The sequence below is a fragment of the Leptonychotes weddellii genome, chromosome 1 (genome assembly GCF_054177405.1).
Source record: "Leptonychotes weddellii isolate Sample4059 chromosome 1, ASM5417740v2, whole genome shotgun sequence".
Classification (NCBI taxonomy): Eukaryota; Metazoa; Chordata; class Mammalia; order Carnivora; family Phocidae; genus Leptonychotes; species Leptonychotes weddellii.
The window spans coordinates 131,719,710-131,738,680 of NC_138369.1; the positions used below are offsets into that span (position 1 = coordinate 131,719,710).

The 18,971-nt window shown below is 50.9% G+C and overlaps 1 protein-coding gene across 2 annotated transcripts in view; it reads right to left on the reverse strand.

The window, feature by feature from the left end:
• Positions 1–18,971, reverse strand: part of PDIA5 (protein disulfide isomerase family A member 5) — a 90,165-nt gene that overhangs the window by 9,633 nt on the left and 61,561 nt on the right. For both annotated transcript variants that reach the window (XM_006743383.3, XM_031039228.2), the window contains 4 exons: positions 16,864–17,000; positions 4,598–4,668; positions 3,910–4,070; positions 1,742–1,872 (listed from right to left, as the gene is read on the reverse strand). In XM_006743383.3, the coding sequence (XP_006743446.2) occupies positions 1,742–1,872; positions 3,910–4,070; positions 4,598–4,668; positions 16,864–17,000 (500 nt within the window). The remainder of the gene's footprint in view (positions 1–1,741; positions 1,873–3,909; positions 4,071–4,597; positions 4,669–16,863; positions 17,001–18,971) is intronic.

Consider the following 18,971-nt stretch of genomic DNA (forward strand, 5'->3'; position numbering starts at 1 on the left):
ATTAGGTTCTTTATATGTAAATAGGTATAAAGAGATATATACCATATATATTATAAATAAACATGTATGTTATTTTTATAATTGAAAAATTTTAAAAGACTTGTTTTTGGAAAGATCCACCTCCCTGATGAGCATGTCTTGGGAATCTGGAGCAGAGTTCAGGGACAGGAACATGCAGTAGAGGAAAAGGGAAACTCTAGGTGCCAGGCCCTCTGACAGAAGCTGAGTCGCTCAGTGGAGTGGCCCTGAATGGGCTGTCTCGAGCTGCTTCTTGCCAGAGTAGACTATGAGGCCCTTGAGGCCAAGCAGGGACCATGCCTCCTTCCCTTGTATCCTGGGTCCCAGATACCACCCAGCACACAGTGGTTCTGTGAGGGGGGTCCTTAGCAGCCCAGGGGGTAGGAGTCCTGACCCTAGAGGTCTGGGGGAAAGAAGGGAGCATTTCTGGGGCAAAGTATTTAGTCTGGATATACTAAAGTCCACCCAGTAGCCGATCAAGGACCTTGACTTCTGTGGCCAGGCTTTCACTGCTGCTGAGAAAGCTCCTCCTCTCTGAATGACGTCTGTGACAGAAAGAGCACCAGCCCAGGCTGCAGGGAGGGCTCTGTCATACATTGCTCTAAGGCCTCGGGTAGGTCACACACCCTCTGCTCTCAGTCCTGCACACCCCATTCTGCCCAGATGGAAGACAACTTCTTAAAATCTACTCAGCCTTCCAGGCATGTCCTAAGGACAGATGAGGACAGCGAGAAGCTCAGCAAGAAAGAGCCCAAGTCCCACTCCCACTTGCAGAAGGAAAGGCAAAAAGAGGGACACATTGGCTGCCTGAGGGCGGAGGTCTGAGGCTGGGAAAGGCAGGTGGGAGGCAACCCCTCCCAAGAAAGTGAGAGGGAGGAGAGACATTACAGATTATTGACACTTGAAAAGTGGGGTAGGAGGGGAGCCAACAGGAGGGCTGGCTACAAGCAAGCGGGTTTATGACTAGATTGAGTTGCCTGGCTTCTCTGTGGCACGAAGCTTTATTATCCCCACTCCATTAAGCTGAGCTGTAACCTGGGGGAGAGAGACAAGGGCAACAGAAGAGTGGGAAATTCAAGAGCCTTCCCTTCAAGTATCAATGAACTTCAAAGTGGAACGCACAAAATCCGAAGGTCACAAACACTCGTGTCACTTCCTCAACTTAAACTCTGATAAAAAATGGGGATCGAGGGGAAGCTAGCTCAGAACAATGTGGTGTGCTTTTCCCACAGCCTCAAACCCGATGGCGTCAAAGCCATGTGGGAAGGTCAGGGAGGGGGCTGGGCTGGGGATGCTCAGGAAGATAAGGAAAGCAGAGGCCAAGATGGGGTCAGCTAAATTCCAAGGTTTGAAGGTGAAGTCAGTGCCCAGTGGGATGGAGGGAGCCAAGGGGTGGAAGGAAGTGGCAGGTGGGAGGCAGGCAGCCTAGAAGATTCCAGGGACAGGAGGAGACCGAATAATTTTATGGCAGGTTCCTGCCACAAACAGGAGCAGAGGACTTTAGGACTGATGGGAGAAAGGCTCCCCAGAAAGAGGGAGAGACCCTGACAGAGCTGACAGAAGGAGGCCCTGGATTTTGAAGGGCCTCAGCCTGGAATGAGACCGGGGAGCCCTGTTCACAGTACAGAGGAGCCCAGAGTCCACCTGTGGTTGCCCTGGCCCCTGGGGAGGATCTTCTTGGTCTGGTCTGGCCCGCCCCTTGGCCTCACACCCAGCTACTTACAAGGGGCATAGAACATGACCAAGGTGTGCTTCTTCTTCTTCAGGGTCTCCCGGAAGTTGTCCCCTGCCAGGTGCAACACGCTGGTCTGCTGTTCTTCCCAGGTGGGCTCTGGGGGTGGCGGGGCCTCAGGGCTGCGGTGGGGGGGAAGGGAGACAGTCATAAGGAGAGGCTTGCGTAAGGGCAAGCACTTCCACCCTCACCCAGAGGAGCACTCAGGAAGAAGTCACTTCGCATCCTTTCTAAAATGCAATTCAAAAGCGGAGTTTAAACATGAACAAATCTGTACCATCCATGAAGATACTCTGATTCCCTCTGAGGAGCCTATCAGGAAGCCATTTTGTGAAGGTGTGGAAGACCCGAGCCCCTTTTGGGCAGGACAGCCCTCCAGGTGTCAGCTATCATCTTGCCACAGGGACAGAAGCTCCTCTGCCTGGGCCCCTGCCTCCCCAGGCCGGCCTGCTGGCGAGCGTGTCTCAGTCACCCACAGCACCCCACTTGTGCACAAGCCTGGAAACGCCACCGGCCTCACCCAACACTGCTCACCCTGCTCCTGGGTGACAAGTTCCTTCATCTCGGAGCTATCTGCCGTTCATGCTCTGCCTGAGGATTCTTTCCAAGCTCCCAAAAGAGCTACTGTTTGTGTCTAGGCAAGGCCCCTAACCTCTCTGAGCTTCAGTTCCTTCATCAAGGAAACAGGAATAAAAACTCTGACCTGGGGGCACCTGCAAGGCTCAGCTGGTTGAGCTTCTGACTCTTGGTTTCGGCTCAGGTCATGATCTCGAGTGGGGTCGAGCCCCACATCATGTCGGGCTCTGCGCTCAGCAGGGAGTCTGCTTGAGATTCTCTCCCTCTGCCCCTCCCCCCACTCACACACACACACTCTCTCTCTCAAATAAATCAATCTAAAAAAAAAAAACAGAAACAAAACACTCTGACCTCATAGGATCTGAGCGTGAAATGGGCAGCAGATAAAAAAGCAACTGGCAAAGCCTGGGAAGGTATCACCACTTACGGGGCGATGCTGTCAGTTACAGCCCCACATAACAGCTGACGTCCACAATAAAAACAGCTTCCCCTCTCTGAGTACTGCCACGCTACACACCGTGATAAGCACAGTAGTCTAATTTAATTCTCTAGACAAGCCTTTGGGAAAGTGCTGTCTCCATTTTCCCGATGGGAAACTGGGGTGTAGTGGGGTCAAGTAAATGGCCCAGGGTCACCATCTGAGTGCAGGGTTCTCAGACTCCAATACCCATGCTTTTACCCTAAGTGCTTTTCAGGCGCTCAGCAGCAGGGACGACGCACAGAAGGGACACAGATCCTCGGTGCTCACTCACTACCTGCATCCAGGCCACTCCGGATTCCCTGGGCTCTCTAACCACAAGTGCAAGCACCAAGGACTTGCCTGAACCCCCACCCGGCTAATCCTCCCAGTGTACCAGCCCTGGCACCAGAGGGAGGCTAGAGAGGCAGGTGTGAATAGCAACCTGCTTCTGACACCAAGAGGCCCAAGAGGGTGAGTACCTTGTCTCTTCTGGAAGCAAACCACTGAACGTGCTCCCAGTGATGAGCAGGACAAAGTGGGAGAAGCTGAGACCAGGACCCTGCCAGTGCCCTCACCTCTTCCCAGAAGTCTCTCCTGAACCTAGTGGTAACTTTGCTTCCATTCTATAAGCAGGTATTTCTCAAAACACTACGGCTGAGGGTTCCACTCCCACCTCCCGAATCAAAGCCTCAGGGACAGCCGCCCCAGAATCTGCCCTTTAAACAAGCACCTCGATACCACCCGCTGCCCCTGGTGCCGGTGAAACTGCATCCAGGGAGGCTGCCAGTGACCTGCTGGATGGGGACATGTGGCCAGCACACCAGAGGTGGCTCTAGAATTGGGGCAGTCAAGTCCGCCTTGGCTCCCGTGGCCCTGGGCCAAGGTCAGCAGCCCCTGGCCAAGGTTACGCACACAGCCACAGGTCACAGAGCGGGGCTGAGAACCCAAGCAATGTGGCTGGAGGCCACGGCCACAGTCTGTATGTGCTTCCCAGCACCGTGCCACTACCTGTCATCCCCCCCTCCAGGGCAGAAGGGGGTCTGCGCCATTACTCTGTGTCCTCCAGGCCAGCTCCAGGGGCCGGCGGCCAGGAGTCAGGATGTGCTGAGACCACCATACTTACTTTCGCATCCACTCAATAAAGTTCTTCTTTGTTCTGAGCGCAGGCACTGCGGATTTCTCTCCGTTCTTAAAATACTTCAGTGTAGGAAACTCGGAGATGTGGAATCTCTCTGCCAGGGCCTTGTTGACAGTGGCATCGACAGCTGCAAGGACACCAGAGCTCTGGGATGGGGGAGAGGCCAACCATGCACGACAGCCTCAGACGCGGTGCTGGCAGAAGAGGAGCCCAGACGCCAGCCCCCAACCCACCCAGGACCTGCCAGCATTTCACTGGGGGTGGCTGGCCCCCTGGGCTCAGATATATCCCCAGGATGTGTCCACTGGAATGTCCATGATTTCTCATTTGTGGGCTGAAACGAGACATTTAAATCCACCCCACCAATCAGGTTGTGTAGACGATGACTGTTCCCAATAGCCATGGTCCCAGAGAAAAGAGGCTGAACTTTGGGGCTTCACCCCAGGGCCAGGACCTGGCAGAGGCCACATGGACAGTGTGGGAATACGACCCTAGAGTCTCTCTGCACCCCTCCATCCCTGTTAGGGACCCCGCCGATCTAAGACATGTGTACTTGGGGACAATGAAGTACTACAGGCCTCCGGGAGCTTGCAGGGAAAAGTCACTGTGAGGATCCATGTCATTTAGTCTTTAGAGGAAAATGGTGGGGGGAGATTAAGGAAAGGAAGCTTACGTCCGCTTCTCCATGGAGGACTTCCGCTGCATTCTCAAACTCTGGCTTCATTTTCTTACAGTGTCCACACCCTGTGGGAAGAAATCAAGAGAAACCACTCCCATGGCATGGAGGCTCCTCCAGTGATGCCGCCTGCCTCTGTAAGACAGCTGCGCCCTATTTCCAGACACCAGGGCTACCTGAGAGAAAAGAAGCGCCAGCACAGAGGAAAGAAATCTTTTCCCTAATCCACTCAGTGGGGGAGGGGGAAGGAGTGCGAGAGGCAAAAATGAAGTAACTACATAAAAAATACTGGCAATGTGTGTGTGTGTGCGTGTGTGTGTAGGTCCTGTGTGCCAGGCACTGCTCTAAGCGCTTTATAGCCTCACGACAGCCCTACAAGGTATAAGCTGACGTTATCTCCATTTTACAGATGAGAAAACTAAGGCACCAAGAAGGTGGGCGACTGGCCAAGGTTACGCACACAGCCACAGGTCACAGAGCGGGGCTGAGAACCCAAGCAATGTGGCTGGAGGCCACGGCCACAGTCTGTATGTGCTTCCCAGCACCGTGCCACTACCTGTCATCCCCCCCTCCAGGGCAGAAGGGGGTCTGCGCCTTGAATTGGGAATAAGCATTCACAGAAGCAAGAATACATTCCAAATGTCCCCACATGGGAGGACGTATGATCTGATAGGCACAGGGATCTGTCCCGTCATTTTCAAATGCCTTTTTCTTGGTATAAAGACTGCTCTGCCCTCTCCTTACCGGCATGCAAATGCAGTAACGTCGCGAATAATAAAATGTGATACATTAAAAAGCAAACAAGCACTTTGATAGGTGCTATCAGGACATTTGTACATGGCTTTCGTTTTCAGAGAGAGTACCTCCTGGCTTCTAATGCTGCCGGGGCCGTGAAGCGAGGAGGTCCAGACCAGCTCCGGCCCCCACACAGCCAGGTTCACCCTTCCAGGCAGGAAGCAGGCTAAGCAGCAGGCAAGGGCATACCTCGGCCTTCTCATGATGGGTGCTGCTGTGTGGCAGCCCGAGAGCACCGCGATTCTCATAACTGACTTGGGAAAACGGGAGGCAGACAGACACTCCAGTATTAGCAGGGGGGACCTCCGACAGCCTGCAGAAGCCACTGAGCCATGGGAAGGGCTCTCCTGCTTCCATCGGAGCACGTGGCTGGGGCAAAAATGCCCGTCTCCTCCAGGTCTTCCTGCAGAGCTCAGCCCCAGGTGGCACCGGGACACAAACATGTGCCTTCCACTCCTGCCCGTCCCCAGCTCCCTCCGTCCCTGCGCACCCGTCCCTTCTAGGGACAAGGGGCTCCACAGTGGCTACGCTGTACACCCCACGCACACTGATAGTAGAAACCGTAAGTGATCATCCAGCTCCGAGGGCAGAGAGCTGCCGAGCTCCTCCTCTGCACGGAGCACTCGGGAGCCATGAGATGATCAGTGGATGCAACAGTCCCGGATGGCATCCAGCCCAGGGAGCAGCTACGATTCTCAGCTGCACCGGCATGCTGGTCCTCCTCAAATGGGCCCAAGGATGAGGGACACCTATGGGCTCATGGTCTGACTAGAGCCCATTCAGGACCCCATGAACCATAGGGGTATCAAGGTTGTCATGACACTGAAACATTAAGAATGTCACTTTGTAGAAAGAAACATTTAGGGCTATCACAACCCATTTGTTAACTTTCTAAGCCATCAGGTTACAAAGGTTTTTTGTTTTGTTTTGGTAAGTTGGTTGTTTGGAACTGAAAATGTGTTTTCCCCAAAGAAACAATTTCAAACAAAGATGCCTTGCACATTCTCAGGAACAACCACAAAAGCCCATTTAACAGAATGTGCCTGAAGCATATAGAGCATGCAGTGCTATTTCTACTCCGCTGAACCACCCCCCAGATGGAAAACACGCAGCCCGCAGTCCACCACACTGGCCTCTCCCCACGCTCCCTGCACACCACAGCCACCCACAGCAGCAAAAGGGAGAATGTCTTTCTTGGCTCAGGTTGGGGCTCTGGGCCTTCTTGGGTCACTGACACTCTTGAGAATTTAATAAAGCTTCTTCTTCCCTTCTCCCATACGGATGCCTATATAGTCCAAATTAATGTATCACTTCATAGGGATCCAATCCCCCAACTGGCTCACAGACCCCAGGTTAAAAGCCAAGGCAGACGAGGCCTGACTCTGAGGCATTCACTTTCCCGTGAGAGGTGGGGCAGAAGAGCACAGAGTTGTCCCCACGGGTGTCCAGGCTTGGGTACCCTTGTAATCCATGTAATGAGATATTCTCAGGAAGATTCTACTGACATAATATGGAATATATTAAAATGAACTTTTTTTTTTTTTGGTTCTCACTAAAATAAAAGGAATAAGTCATTCTTTGGGAGCTTACGGTTGGGATGAAGGGCTTCTAGAACTCTTAAAGGGGATTCCCCTCTCCCCACCCCCAGGCCTACCTCCAGGCTGACAGCTCCTTGCAACCTGTCCCAAGATGCCAACCACCCCATTCTCCTGATGCTAGGGTGGCTTTCCCTGACTGGGGTGGTGGAGGCTCACCTTACATGAACACAGGTTGAGAAAAGGAAGCTCACTCCTGATACTGCTCTGTCACCCAAGAATTCAGCCTGCCCTGCAGAGGAGGAAGTGAGTGGCCTGAGTCAGACCCACTCAGCCCAGGAGGCAGAAGGGAGAACACCAGGGCAGGCCTACAAGGACCTGGGCTCAAGGCTCCAACTGGCCTCCAAAGAAGGCAGGAGAGGCAGGGCAATGCACCCCTGACCACCCTCTCCCCTAAACAGGATATGAATGCTGCGGTCAGGCCAGTGCCAGCAGGGCCCACGGTCAAGGTGGGCAGTAGGATGGAGTGGAATGGAGTGGGGGTGGGGGAAGGAGAAGAAAAGCCAGACATTGCCACTGACAGAAAACCACCATTTCTTTCCAAAATATCCCTGTCAATATTGCAGGAGCCCTGAAGATGAGAAAATTCACTTTCAAACCTTTATGAGGTTCTGGCCCTTTGATGCCACTGCCCTGCGAGGTGGTAAATTGACTCCATATCACTGGCCAGCTTCTCTGACTGGTGGGCCTGAGATGGACTCTGAGCTTGAGAACTGGCTCACTGGGAGGAAGGGTCTGTCATGGACACAGGAGGGAGAGGTAGAAGATATGCCAGGAAACGTCCAGACTCTTGAGCTTGCACTCATGCCTCTCTCCTGAACTTCCAACCCTGTCTCCCAGAGCTCTCCTTCAAATAAAGAAAGTATTTGCCCTCCGTACTGGGCTTCCACACACTTTCTTTGGCAGCCCAATGAGACAGACAAGACAAAGCTCGTTAGAGCCAGAAATGGTGGCTCCGGGAGCTGAAGTGATAAACCTGGGGCCCCAATATGGGATTAAGCTGGATCTTCTGGCTGGAGTTCCCATCACTGTGTCCACACGAGCCCATCTTTTCTCCAAAGTTCTCCTGTCCACCAGCCCCCACTCCTCTCACCACAGCAGTGGCCCCGATGGACCAGGCATCTCCACACAGTGCCTACCAAGCTCCAGCCCCTGCTTCAAGTCGTCCATTCGTTCCCACCCAACCATCCACTCTTCTTCTACTCACAAAGTACTTCTTATTCATACGTTTCCATGGCATTTAATTTTGGACTGCCTTGTGACTGTTCTATTGCTGTCTTCTGATATTTAAGAGCAGCCAGGACATCTTTTCAAAGACATAAATCAGATCAAACTCCCTCGGTTAAAATTCTGCAAGGGCTTCCCATCACAGGTAGATTAAAAGCCAAATTCTACCATGGCCATAAGCCGCACGCCATCTGACTCTCCTACCTGTCCTCCACTCCGCAGCCCGTGGCCTCCTTTCTGTTCTATCAGACCAAGCTCATTTCTACCTCAGGGCTCTTCACGTGCAGTTACCTGGAACACAATCTTTCCCCCAGGTCTGTGCATGGCTGACCACTTCGCATCATTCAGGCTTTAGCTCAAATTTCACTTCCACAGAGAAATCCTCTGACCATCTGACCCAAAGGAGCCTCACACATCGTGCTCTCTTCCAATATCTGGTTTATTTTCTCAACCGTACTCAAAACAGTTAGGGTAATCTGCTTATTTGAACCTGTCCCTCCCAACTGGAGTGTAAGCTCCTTACAGGCTTGGCTGTCTGTCTAGCTCACCATCACATCCCTGGTACTGAGGATGAGTCCACATACTTTTTGGATGAATTAACCTCATGGTATATTGTTCAGGTTTACACCTGAGCACAAAAGGTTTAACTGGACTAAATTCTTTGGGGGCAAGAGTCATGCGTGTACCTGAATAGTTGCTAGTTTGACTAAACACCTCTATCTAGCATCACTAGCAGCCAAGCCAGTTGCTATGCATGTATCCTCACCTCCCCACCACCATTTATACACTTCTCCTGCTCCTTACAAGGTCTGGAATACATCTCTGGAAATCCCCAGCATCTATGGATGTTGTTCTACAGCCTCTCATTCATGCCCTAAAGTGGTCTTGGCTTTTGCTTCTAGCATCAATTCCCTCTGCTCCCTGAACAAGATAGGAAGGCTAAGCAATACACTTCTGTAAAGAGAGTTTATGACAAGGAGACTGGCCAGGCCCCAAAGAGGAGAAAGGTCTGGCCAAGCAAACATCTCCTTTCCTGGTACCCACCTCTTCTGGAGACCCGTGGGTCATGGGTAGTGCCTGCCTTGACCCCAGTCCCAGAACCCTGGGCCTGGCCTTCAGGATGTCCTGGCGGCGTGGGCTGCGGGACAGCTAGAAGAGGTTATAACGCAGGAGCAGGACTCCAGCCCACTGCATTTTAATGTCCTGATTGTGATTTGATAGGCCATTAAGTTTTAGTGCCAAACTTCCTTGTTGGGTTTTTATCATCTGTGTAAGTGCGCATACACTGATTTTCATGACCTGGCACAGAGGCTGCATGTCAACCCTTCGAGCACACTCCTTCCCGGCTATGGGAATGTTAGCCTCCCGTCAACCCCAAGCTTTCCGATTCCTCTGGATTACATTAACTTTAATTACACCTATGATTTTATTACAGACCAGCTATGGAGACTTTCCTGGATCCTGGAACCAGAGTTTTCCAGGGGACCAAGATTAATCTGGAAAGTTCCCTTGAAGCTGAGGCTCTATAGGAGCCTGGATTTCCCTATCCATATTCCTGCTACCTTGCCTGGAACATGGCTGAGGGCATGTGAGGCAAGTGGGGCTCCTACAGATGCTAGCAGAAACACTTATGTTTTAACATTGTGATGAGCCCCCCAGAGACCTCAGGGCTCTTCGAGGCTTCCAGCTGTCTACACAACAAAGCTGTCTCGTAGACACTCACAGATACCCTGGGGCAGACTCACACACTGATGGATGCCTCCATCCATCACATGGCCCTCTTCTTGTGCAAAAAGAGTGGTTTTTTTTTTTTCCCCTTCCTTTATATTAGTGGAAAATGTAGATAACAAGCTTTTAAATTTTTTCGTCCAGGCTTCTATCCTAAGGAAATAATCTGACGTGTGGACAAATATTTATGCATAAAACTGTTCTCTGCAGTGTGATTTATAATGCAGAAATACGGTAAACAACTCGAACCTTCAACATTATGGTGCTGGTTAAGTAATTTATGGTGCCATTATACAATGGAATATTATGTGACCACAAAAAGCATGTACAGAAAAGCATTTTTAATAACATAAGAAAATACAAGATAATCTTAAGAAAAATGTAAAGGAAAAACATGGATGGAAAAAAAGGACTTAGAGAAATAAAATGAAATCTTTCCTCCCATCTGGCACAATGGAATGAAAAATCCAGATGAATTAAAGAATGAGATGAAAAAAACAAACATATTATAACAAAATACAGAGCACTCGTTTTACATCCGAGGGATGGATTTCCCAAGCAAGCATGAATTGCAGAAGTCGGGGTGGGGAAAGGCAGGCTTACAGAAGGCTCAGGCGTGCAGGTTTTAAACCTGGCACCACCTTTTTGGCTTAGTGACCTTTGGCCAGTTTCTCGACCTTTTGGTGCCTTTCTTTCCTAACCTGTAAACTGGGGATAATCATGATATCTACCTCATAAGATTTGTTGTGAATATTAAATGAGTTAGTATATGGAAAGTGCTTAGAAGGAATGCCTAATTCATAGTAGGTGCCCCATAAATATTCTACTTAGTATTTGGCCACACAAAATACAAAGCTTTTGTGCATGAAAGGCACCATAAAGAAAGTTAAAGCTGGCCACAGGCTACAAAGAGAACATCTGGAACACAGAAACAGATGAAGATTACTACCCATAAGTACAGAGTGCCAGCTCAAGGAGAAAAAGACAACCCAATAGAAAAATGGGCAAAGGATACGAATAGGTGGTTCACAGAAAAAATACGGAAGGCTGACTAGCACATGAAAGGACACTCGATTTCTCTGGAGGCCAGGGAACTGTGGACAAGCTGCCTTTTTGCCCAGTTTGGCAGGAACATAAGAGGCGGACAGTGTCCACAGCTGGCTAGGATTCGGGCCCTGTCACACAGCGCCGGGGTGTGGGCCCTGTCACACAGCGCCGGGTTGCGGGCCCTGTCACACACGGCCGGGGTGCGGGCTCTGTCACACACGGCTGGGTTGCGGGCCCTGTCACACAGTGCTGGGGTGCGGGCTCTATCACACACCGCCAGGGGTGGTGGAACCTTTCTGGAGGGAAGCTGGCAGTATCTATCAAAGCTCAAACACACTTATCCAGTGGCCCAGGACTGCAGTTTCAGGAGTTAGTCATAAATACTTAGACATGTTCCCAAATACATAGGTTTACAAATGTTCACTGTGTTGTTTGAATAACCAAAGTCTGGCGGCAAATGTCTATCAATGGGGAACGATTTAAAATCTCCATCTCAATTATTAAATACTATACAACGGTTAGAAAGGTCCCGTAGATTTATACACCAACATCTACATGTACACAATAACATCTTCAAGCCCACTGGTAAGTGAAAAGAAGCAAGCCGCAGGAAAAAAAGACAGGAAATGATCCTATTTACATAAAAAACAAAAAGAAAAACACTGTTATTTGGGTAGAAGCACAGAAGAAGGATGTACTGACTGGTAGCAATGGTCAACTCTGGTCAGGGGACAGGGTGGGGAGCCGGGCTTTCACTGTGTGCACTACAGTCTTATGTCTCCCTTGAACCTCGCATGGCCAGCAACAAAAATGCTGTAAATATTATCCTTACTTTATTTGTGCAATTAAAAAATAAAAGTGATAGCACGAAGGAGTTTTATGGCATGACAGTTACACAAATCTACACATCAGAAAAATTAGTCAATTACCTATATGTTAATTAAAAAAAAATTAAAAACAAGGGGGAAGAAAAGAAACTAGAAACTAAGTGAAAAATGGTTGCTTGTGGATAATAGGATTATAGCTAGTTTTTTTTCCCAATGTCATTTATACTTCTCTGTACTTTCCAGATTTTCACCAAGGTCATATTACTTGAGAATAAGACAGAAACTAAGAAGCAGAAAATCTGGAGTCTGACAGGGATCTGCCACCAAATCCAAAGAGACAGCCCAGTTCCTGGAAGGCAGGCCAGGCCCAGCAGCCTCCAGCACACACTTCTAAGAAAACATCTGGGGGGCACTTGGGTGGCTCAGTCAGTTGAGCATCTGCCTTCGGCTCAGGTCATGTTCTTGGGGTCCTGGGATCGAGCTCCACATCGGGCTCCCTGTTCAATGAGGAGTCGGCTTCTCCCTCTCCCTCTGCCCTTCCCCTGCTTGTGCTCTCTCTCTCTCAAATAAATAAAACCTAAGAAAGAAAGAAAGAAAGAAAGAAAGAAAGAAAGAAAGAAAGAAAGAAAGAAAGAAAAGAAAGAAAAGAAAGAAAGAAAGAAAGAAAGAAAGAAAGAAAGAAAGAAAGAAAGAGAAAAAGAAAGAAAGAAAACATCTGGGCCTATTGGCAAGGAAAGGGGGTGGATGGGGCAGGGGCGCATGGGAGAGACAAGCTGCTCCTCAGGGACACCCTCCCTGGGAGCCCCCATGTTTTTTCTGCCATCCCCACGGGAGTGATGCTCTCTCAGACAGTGTTATTACAGCACTGTGTCCTCCCCTGGCCTCATGGAGGTACACGGAGAAGGAGGAGCAGGTGGGTGTTCTTGCAGCAAGATGAATGACAACGTATCGTCTGACTTTTCTCCTTCAGGACGCTGCAGAAAGAAACAAAAGGCCCCCTGGAGCGGCAGGAGTCCGTGTCCTGCTGCCACACCCTTTGTGGACACTATGTTTGTCCTCTGGGGGACCACAGAGCTGGGCCTGGTGCTGCAGCCTCCACACCCATGCCAGGCCCCGCACTGGCGGCCAGATGGATGACAAAGGTGGAAGTGCTGAGCGATGGAGGGCTGCCCCCAGGGCTCTACTGAGGCCCAGGCTCTGTCCTTGCCCCGTGCAGTGCACACTCTCCTCTCAGAGCCCATTGCTCATGGGCCAGGACTGGAGCTCATGTACGAGGAGGGGCCCACCGTGTGCTGGGCTTGTGCTTATTTGCTCAGTGATGACTCAGGTATCAGATGTAGAGGATGCAGAAGGATCTGTGTGAGGTTTCTAATCCACTCCAGCTAGAAGTGAAGGGGAAGCGAGAGAAGGTGATGAGGCTGAGGTGGGAAGGAAGTGGCAGGAAAGCTGGAAAAGAGGGTAAAGAAGCAGACCACCGGACAGTGGAGGATATGCAACAATGAGGGGCACGGGTGCCTTTCCTGCCAAGAACCCAGGAGTGTAGCTCCAGAGGCACCCGATGAAAGTTCTAGGCACAGAACCAAGTAATTTGCCTCTGGAACCTACACATGCCAGGAAGCACCCACCCCGGGGCAGGCACCAGTCAGGTGGAAAGATGAAGACCCTTTTTCTTCCTGGCCTTTCACAGCAGAACCCGGGAAGGAACAGACATTGAGCATATACTCTGTGCATAGAAATAACAGTGTAAAGAGGGACTGTGGCTCTCTCTGGGAGTCAGTATCACAAATGTGAATTTTCTTCTCTATATTTTCCCATATTATCCCTTTATAAAATGTACATGCATTCCTCTTTAATTACCAGAAAGTCATAAAAATAAATTCAGCTTTTCAGTTTGAGCCTTACTATTTCAGTCTGTTGGCATCTTCAAAAACCTTAAATGCAATTGTTCGATATTTTAGCTAGCTATCCTTTTTCCAGCTCTAACCTTTGCATATTTAGAAGTATGCCTTGTTTTTTATAGTTTTAACAAAACTGCTGAATAAAAAACAAGTACCACCCTCCAGACTGACCCAAGCTGGACTCATAGTCATTCAGCACCAAGAAGGTGCTCTAGTCAGGCGGGCCCTATCCCGCCCCTTTTCCCCCATCACAGTCAGGAAAGCAGAGACTCGCTTTTGATAAAACAAAGACATGCTAATTCATCAACCCAGTAATCTAATCTGCACAAGAAACAAACCAAGTACATCCAAGGATCCTTCATCCTTCATAGAAACTATGGTCTTCTCTGTTGATAGATCCCAACTTGTTTTTCTAAGTCTCCAATATGGTCTGTTTCTAAAACTCTCCCTGTTTGGTTTGGGATGGAAACCTGTCATATTGCTGTGATTTCCAGAATTCACCTTTTATGCACTTGGGAAACCTAGGAACAGCACTGCCAGCCTCTGGCCTCCTGACGTTTGGGTCACTCAAACACCACACAAGTGGTTTCACAAGCACTGTGGGTTCTCTGGAGCACTCTAGCATGAGCTGCACAGGGAGGCAGCCAAGAGCTCTCTGCTCCCAGCTGTCCCCTCCTGGGTTCCGAATTCTCTCAAAAACCACAGGCAGTCCATCCCTTCCCAGGTGACAAACCATGCTCCTGGATACGGAGGGACTGTGTAGAGAGATGACTCAATGGGAGCTTTAACAGGAAGCTTCACTGCATGCTTTTGCCCTGATCCCTGTCACTGTCAGTCGAGCAGAAATAAGCCCACACACACGCGCGCGCGCACACACACACACACGCACAGAGAGGGGGCTGGCAGGCACCTCATCAAAGAATGCAGGGTTCCTCACAAGCAGACACCCACCAGCGGAAGCCTCAGACGTCTCTGTTTGCTAAGTTTGAAATCAGAGCCCCCTCGAGAGGGCTCTGCATGGAGCGGGGTGGCTTTCAAAATATTTATTAATAACAATGACCGATGGGGAAAACAAAAGCTGCTATCTGGTTCCTAGTTCTCTTTCTCTAACTTAGCTCTAAACAACTTCATTGGTTTGTTTCTCATCCATTAAGCCCTTACTCCATGCCCACAGAGTGGGGCAGGGGTGGGGGAGGAGGGAAGTGATGAACAAGATCCTTCTGGTTCAGGGAGGGAAGAGCAAGAGTTACGAGGGAAGGGAAAGGGAGGGACACTACGGACAAGCTCCAGGCCCCAGACCCTGCAAGCATCAGCTCCTACAATGGGTTGCTCACAACCTAAGACTACAAGAAAGAACACAAACGTATTGTTTTTGGATAATGTACCAGATTCGTCACAGGGAATATACACTCTGCACATTGAGATGCATCAACCACAAACCACTGCTCAAACCACTCTGCACTGTGTCAGGCTGCAAGGGGCGACGTTCCCAGGGAGGAAGTGTAAACAGCCAGCCAGTACCTGCTTGCACTGCTGGGACAGGGATGCAGGCGGGCTGACCCCAACTGTACATGCAACGCCAACTTCCCGCTGGCCTGGCTTCCACCAGCAGCCCTAAGACGGGCCGGGAGAGCACATGTCAGCCAGGTGGACACGCGACATGCTCACTAAGGCCCGGGCAGGGCTGGGGGTGAAGTGCTCCTAGGGCCCCATCATTGCCCTTTATCAGGAGGCTCTTTGAAACTTAGCTTTTGGGGGTGTTTTGTCAGTTTTCTAGAAATTCAGAAGAAGGGTCATAGGAAGAGTTTTCCTTTGGATTCTCTCAAGAATTTGGCAATTCTCAGAAAGAAGGAGCTGGGGAAATCCCTAGCAGTGAGCGATCCGCTTATGAATAGCTCCCGACTAACCAAACCCATGTGATACCCCGAGGCGGGGGGCGGGGGGCGCTGGCAGACCAGGGGGTCAGCAGTACTGCACTTATGGAGCAGTGAACAATTCAGGCCATTTCTGGGAGACAGTCTCCTTATCTATAAAACGGGGCTTGTCATCCTGGCCTAGCGGCGCTATGGGGAACATGACAGGAGCTGACCCTGCGGAGACCACTGTATCGCCCAGGGTGATACACAGCTGTTAGCGTAAAGACCCCTCCTACCACTGCAACACTGAATGGATATGACAGAATGGATATGAAGAATGAATATGACATTCTCCTCGCTCAATGTACCTCCATGGACTGGATGGTTATGGCACTGCTCCACAAAACAGTTATTTCTTGCCTGTTTTTCTTCTTCACAATCTCGTCCCTACCATCACTGGGCCAAAAAGCTGGGAAGAAGCTCAGAGAAGAGCCCCCCCGCCCCAGCCCACATATGCACCTGTCCCAGGGTGCTGAGGACCCACCTTGTACACCCATGGGGTGGGCCCTCCTTTCCCAGGAACTCTGCATCCCTGGGCTGTCATCCCCTTGCTCACCTTCCTAGGAGCAACCTTCTACCTCTTGGAAACAAATTACAATCAATTTTCCATTCTCCATGGGAATGGGGAGGACACTGGCCTAGGAAATTCCTGAGCTACAGGCCTTCCAGCCATTATTGCAGACGCCTTTTACAGCATTCACACATTTCCCTTCCCTGATCCACTGTGGCTGCTTCAGGCTATGAAACTTTCAGGTTGAAGCAGAAGGAAGGCATTCTAGATGCTGGGGGAGCTGAGGCTCTGGCCTTGGCCTCACTGTACCCTCTCAGCTGCTGGGCAAGATACAGGCCCTGTTGGGGGCCTCAATTTCCCCACCTAGATTAGGGGTGATTACTGTTCTAGCTGGTATCTAAGGGCCCTTCCAGTCCTAAGTCCTCCAATTCTGGGAAATTCGTTTGCATTTCCCAATTCGTGCTGACTAGAGAGGAAGGCACTCAGGTCCACCAGGTTGAGCTTAGGGGCCCTGTGACCCGAGCAGGACATCGGTGCTGCCCTGATGGTGACGCAGGGTGGGCCCTTCCATAAGGGCGGGGACCTCGCCTGGCACCAGGGTGTCCCGGCATGAAGAGGCGTCCGACAGGCAAGTGCTCACTGGACTCGCGTCCCAGAGCAGTGCCCACCCTAGGCTCAGGGAGGAAAGGATGTGGCGGGAGGAGCAAGGTTCCACTCACATGGGGCGTGGAACATGACGAGGACAGAGGAGTGTTCCTTCACAAACTGGTCAAAGTCTTCGTCGGTCAGGTGATAAACGGAGCCGCCCTCATCTGCCCAGGGAGTCTCGGGGACCTGGGGCTGTGGCGGCTGCGGACTGGAAGACCAAAAACAGGCAGAGCTCAGAGCAAGCCCGGGGCTGGGGCAGCCCTTACGAAATCCAGCCCCCTGGCCAGAGCCCCCATGGCTCGTGTGGCCTGCTACCGGGGCTCACCGGAAACCCCTCAGTGGAGGAGCAGGGGGTGAGCGATCTGGCCCTGCCCACCTCGCCGTCCCCGCAGAGCCCCAGAGGTGCTTAACCGAATGTCTTCTCACAAACAGTGGCTTTAGCTACAGCTCCCCAGGCAGCTCAAGAAATCCCCTTCCTCCCAGGAATCTGGGGGTTTGACAGTGTCTCAGGTTCTTTCTAACTTTCAGCAAACCGGCAGGAATAAATAGCATCAACAAAGAATGACCTTTGGTGAAGCTCACTGTTGTGTTTAGTAGCTCCCCATGGGCAAGGGCAGAGAGTGGGGAGAGGAAAGACCGGTTGGGACGGCAGTTCGGGGGGCAGGGGGGGGGGCAGGCGTATGCGCAGTGGTTAGGAGGAAAGAGAGGCCGAGTGTCTGAGAAAGACCAAATCTGGGCGGGGGAAGGGGCCTGCCACATGGGTGCTGCAAGGCTGACCAGTGTGGGAGGAGGGTCATGAGGAGGAAGAGTGGGAGCGGGGGCACCCTAACCTTGACAGCATCTACCTATCCTTTCTAGAGACCAGGAACAAAGCTCTCCAGTTCTCCCCGAGGCAGAGAGCTGGATCAGGAGGAGCCGGGCCTGGAGGTCAGTCCAGATGCCCACTCCCCACCTGCTGACTGAAAACCTCGGGAAGCTGCTGCCTAAGCTCCGGGGAGTCTGCTTCCCCCAGGGATGACGGCACGCTGCTATCTGCGTCACCAGCTGCTCCAGGGGGAGGCTCCAGGGGGGAGGCTCCAGAGGAGGCTCCAGGGGGAGGCTCGCAGGGGCCCTCTATTGCTCCAGAGCGGAGGACAAGGCTGCTGGTGACATGAGCCCCAGCTGCTTGGCTGCCACGAGCACCCTTGCCAGAGCCCCTTAACTGCCGCTCTGAAAAAACCCTTTAGGATGACAAATGTAAAAAGACAACCATTGTTTCTTGCCTTTGAGAGCCTACAGTAGAAAAAAAGTATACAGTGGCGGCAGCCAGGGCTAGAAATCATGAGAGAGAATATGGCCGACACAATGGGATCTGTCACCCCCACCCCATGGAGAGTCCGGGATCAATGTCACCTTCAGAAGCCCTCCCTGCTGGTGGCCTCAGCAGGGCCCCCTGGGCCCAAGCAGAGGGAAGCAGCGGGAAGAGGGCAAACCATTTCCAGCCCATGTACATCCAATGTCAGATGGCGCTGGTGGCAAAATCATGCTTTGGGATGAGTCATTAGCCAGACAATGGTCCCAGACCAACACCAGGAGACTGAGGCTCCCACACTTGGGCTCCAAACACCACCAATTCCACTTCAGGGAACTTATCTTGCCAGTACAAATGCACACGTGCGAAACTATGTATGTTTGAAGCATTCACTGCAGATGATCTGCCATGCCAAAGACTAGAAACAACCTAGTGTTCATTGGTAGGAAATGGTTACATAAACTGCAGTCCATCCACACAACGGGGGCTGAGCACGATAAGGAAGAACAGAAAAAGCTCTTGATGCACTGACGTGGATAGACCACTGGGACACACAGAACAGGCCACAATGTACTAATTTTTGCATAAAGGAAGGAGAGATAAAAAATAGTAATCCATATTTGCTTGCATCTGCATAAAGAAACTAATCAAAGTTGTTGCCTCTAGGGGGTAGGAGGTAGAACAGGATGAAGGAAACCAGTGGGAGCGAGACTTTTCAATGTATAATTTTCAAGTATCTTTTAAAAAATTATTTTAATTAAATGAATGGAATCTATTCAGAAGTTAAAATAACTTTTAAACATCCTATGAGAGCACAGAATGGAGAAGCCACGGCTTAGCTGCAGTACAAGCACAGGAAAGTGCCTGAGAAACTTCTAGTTAAACACA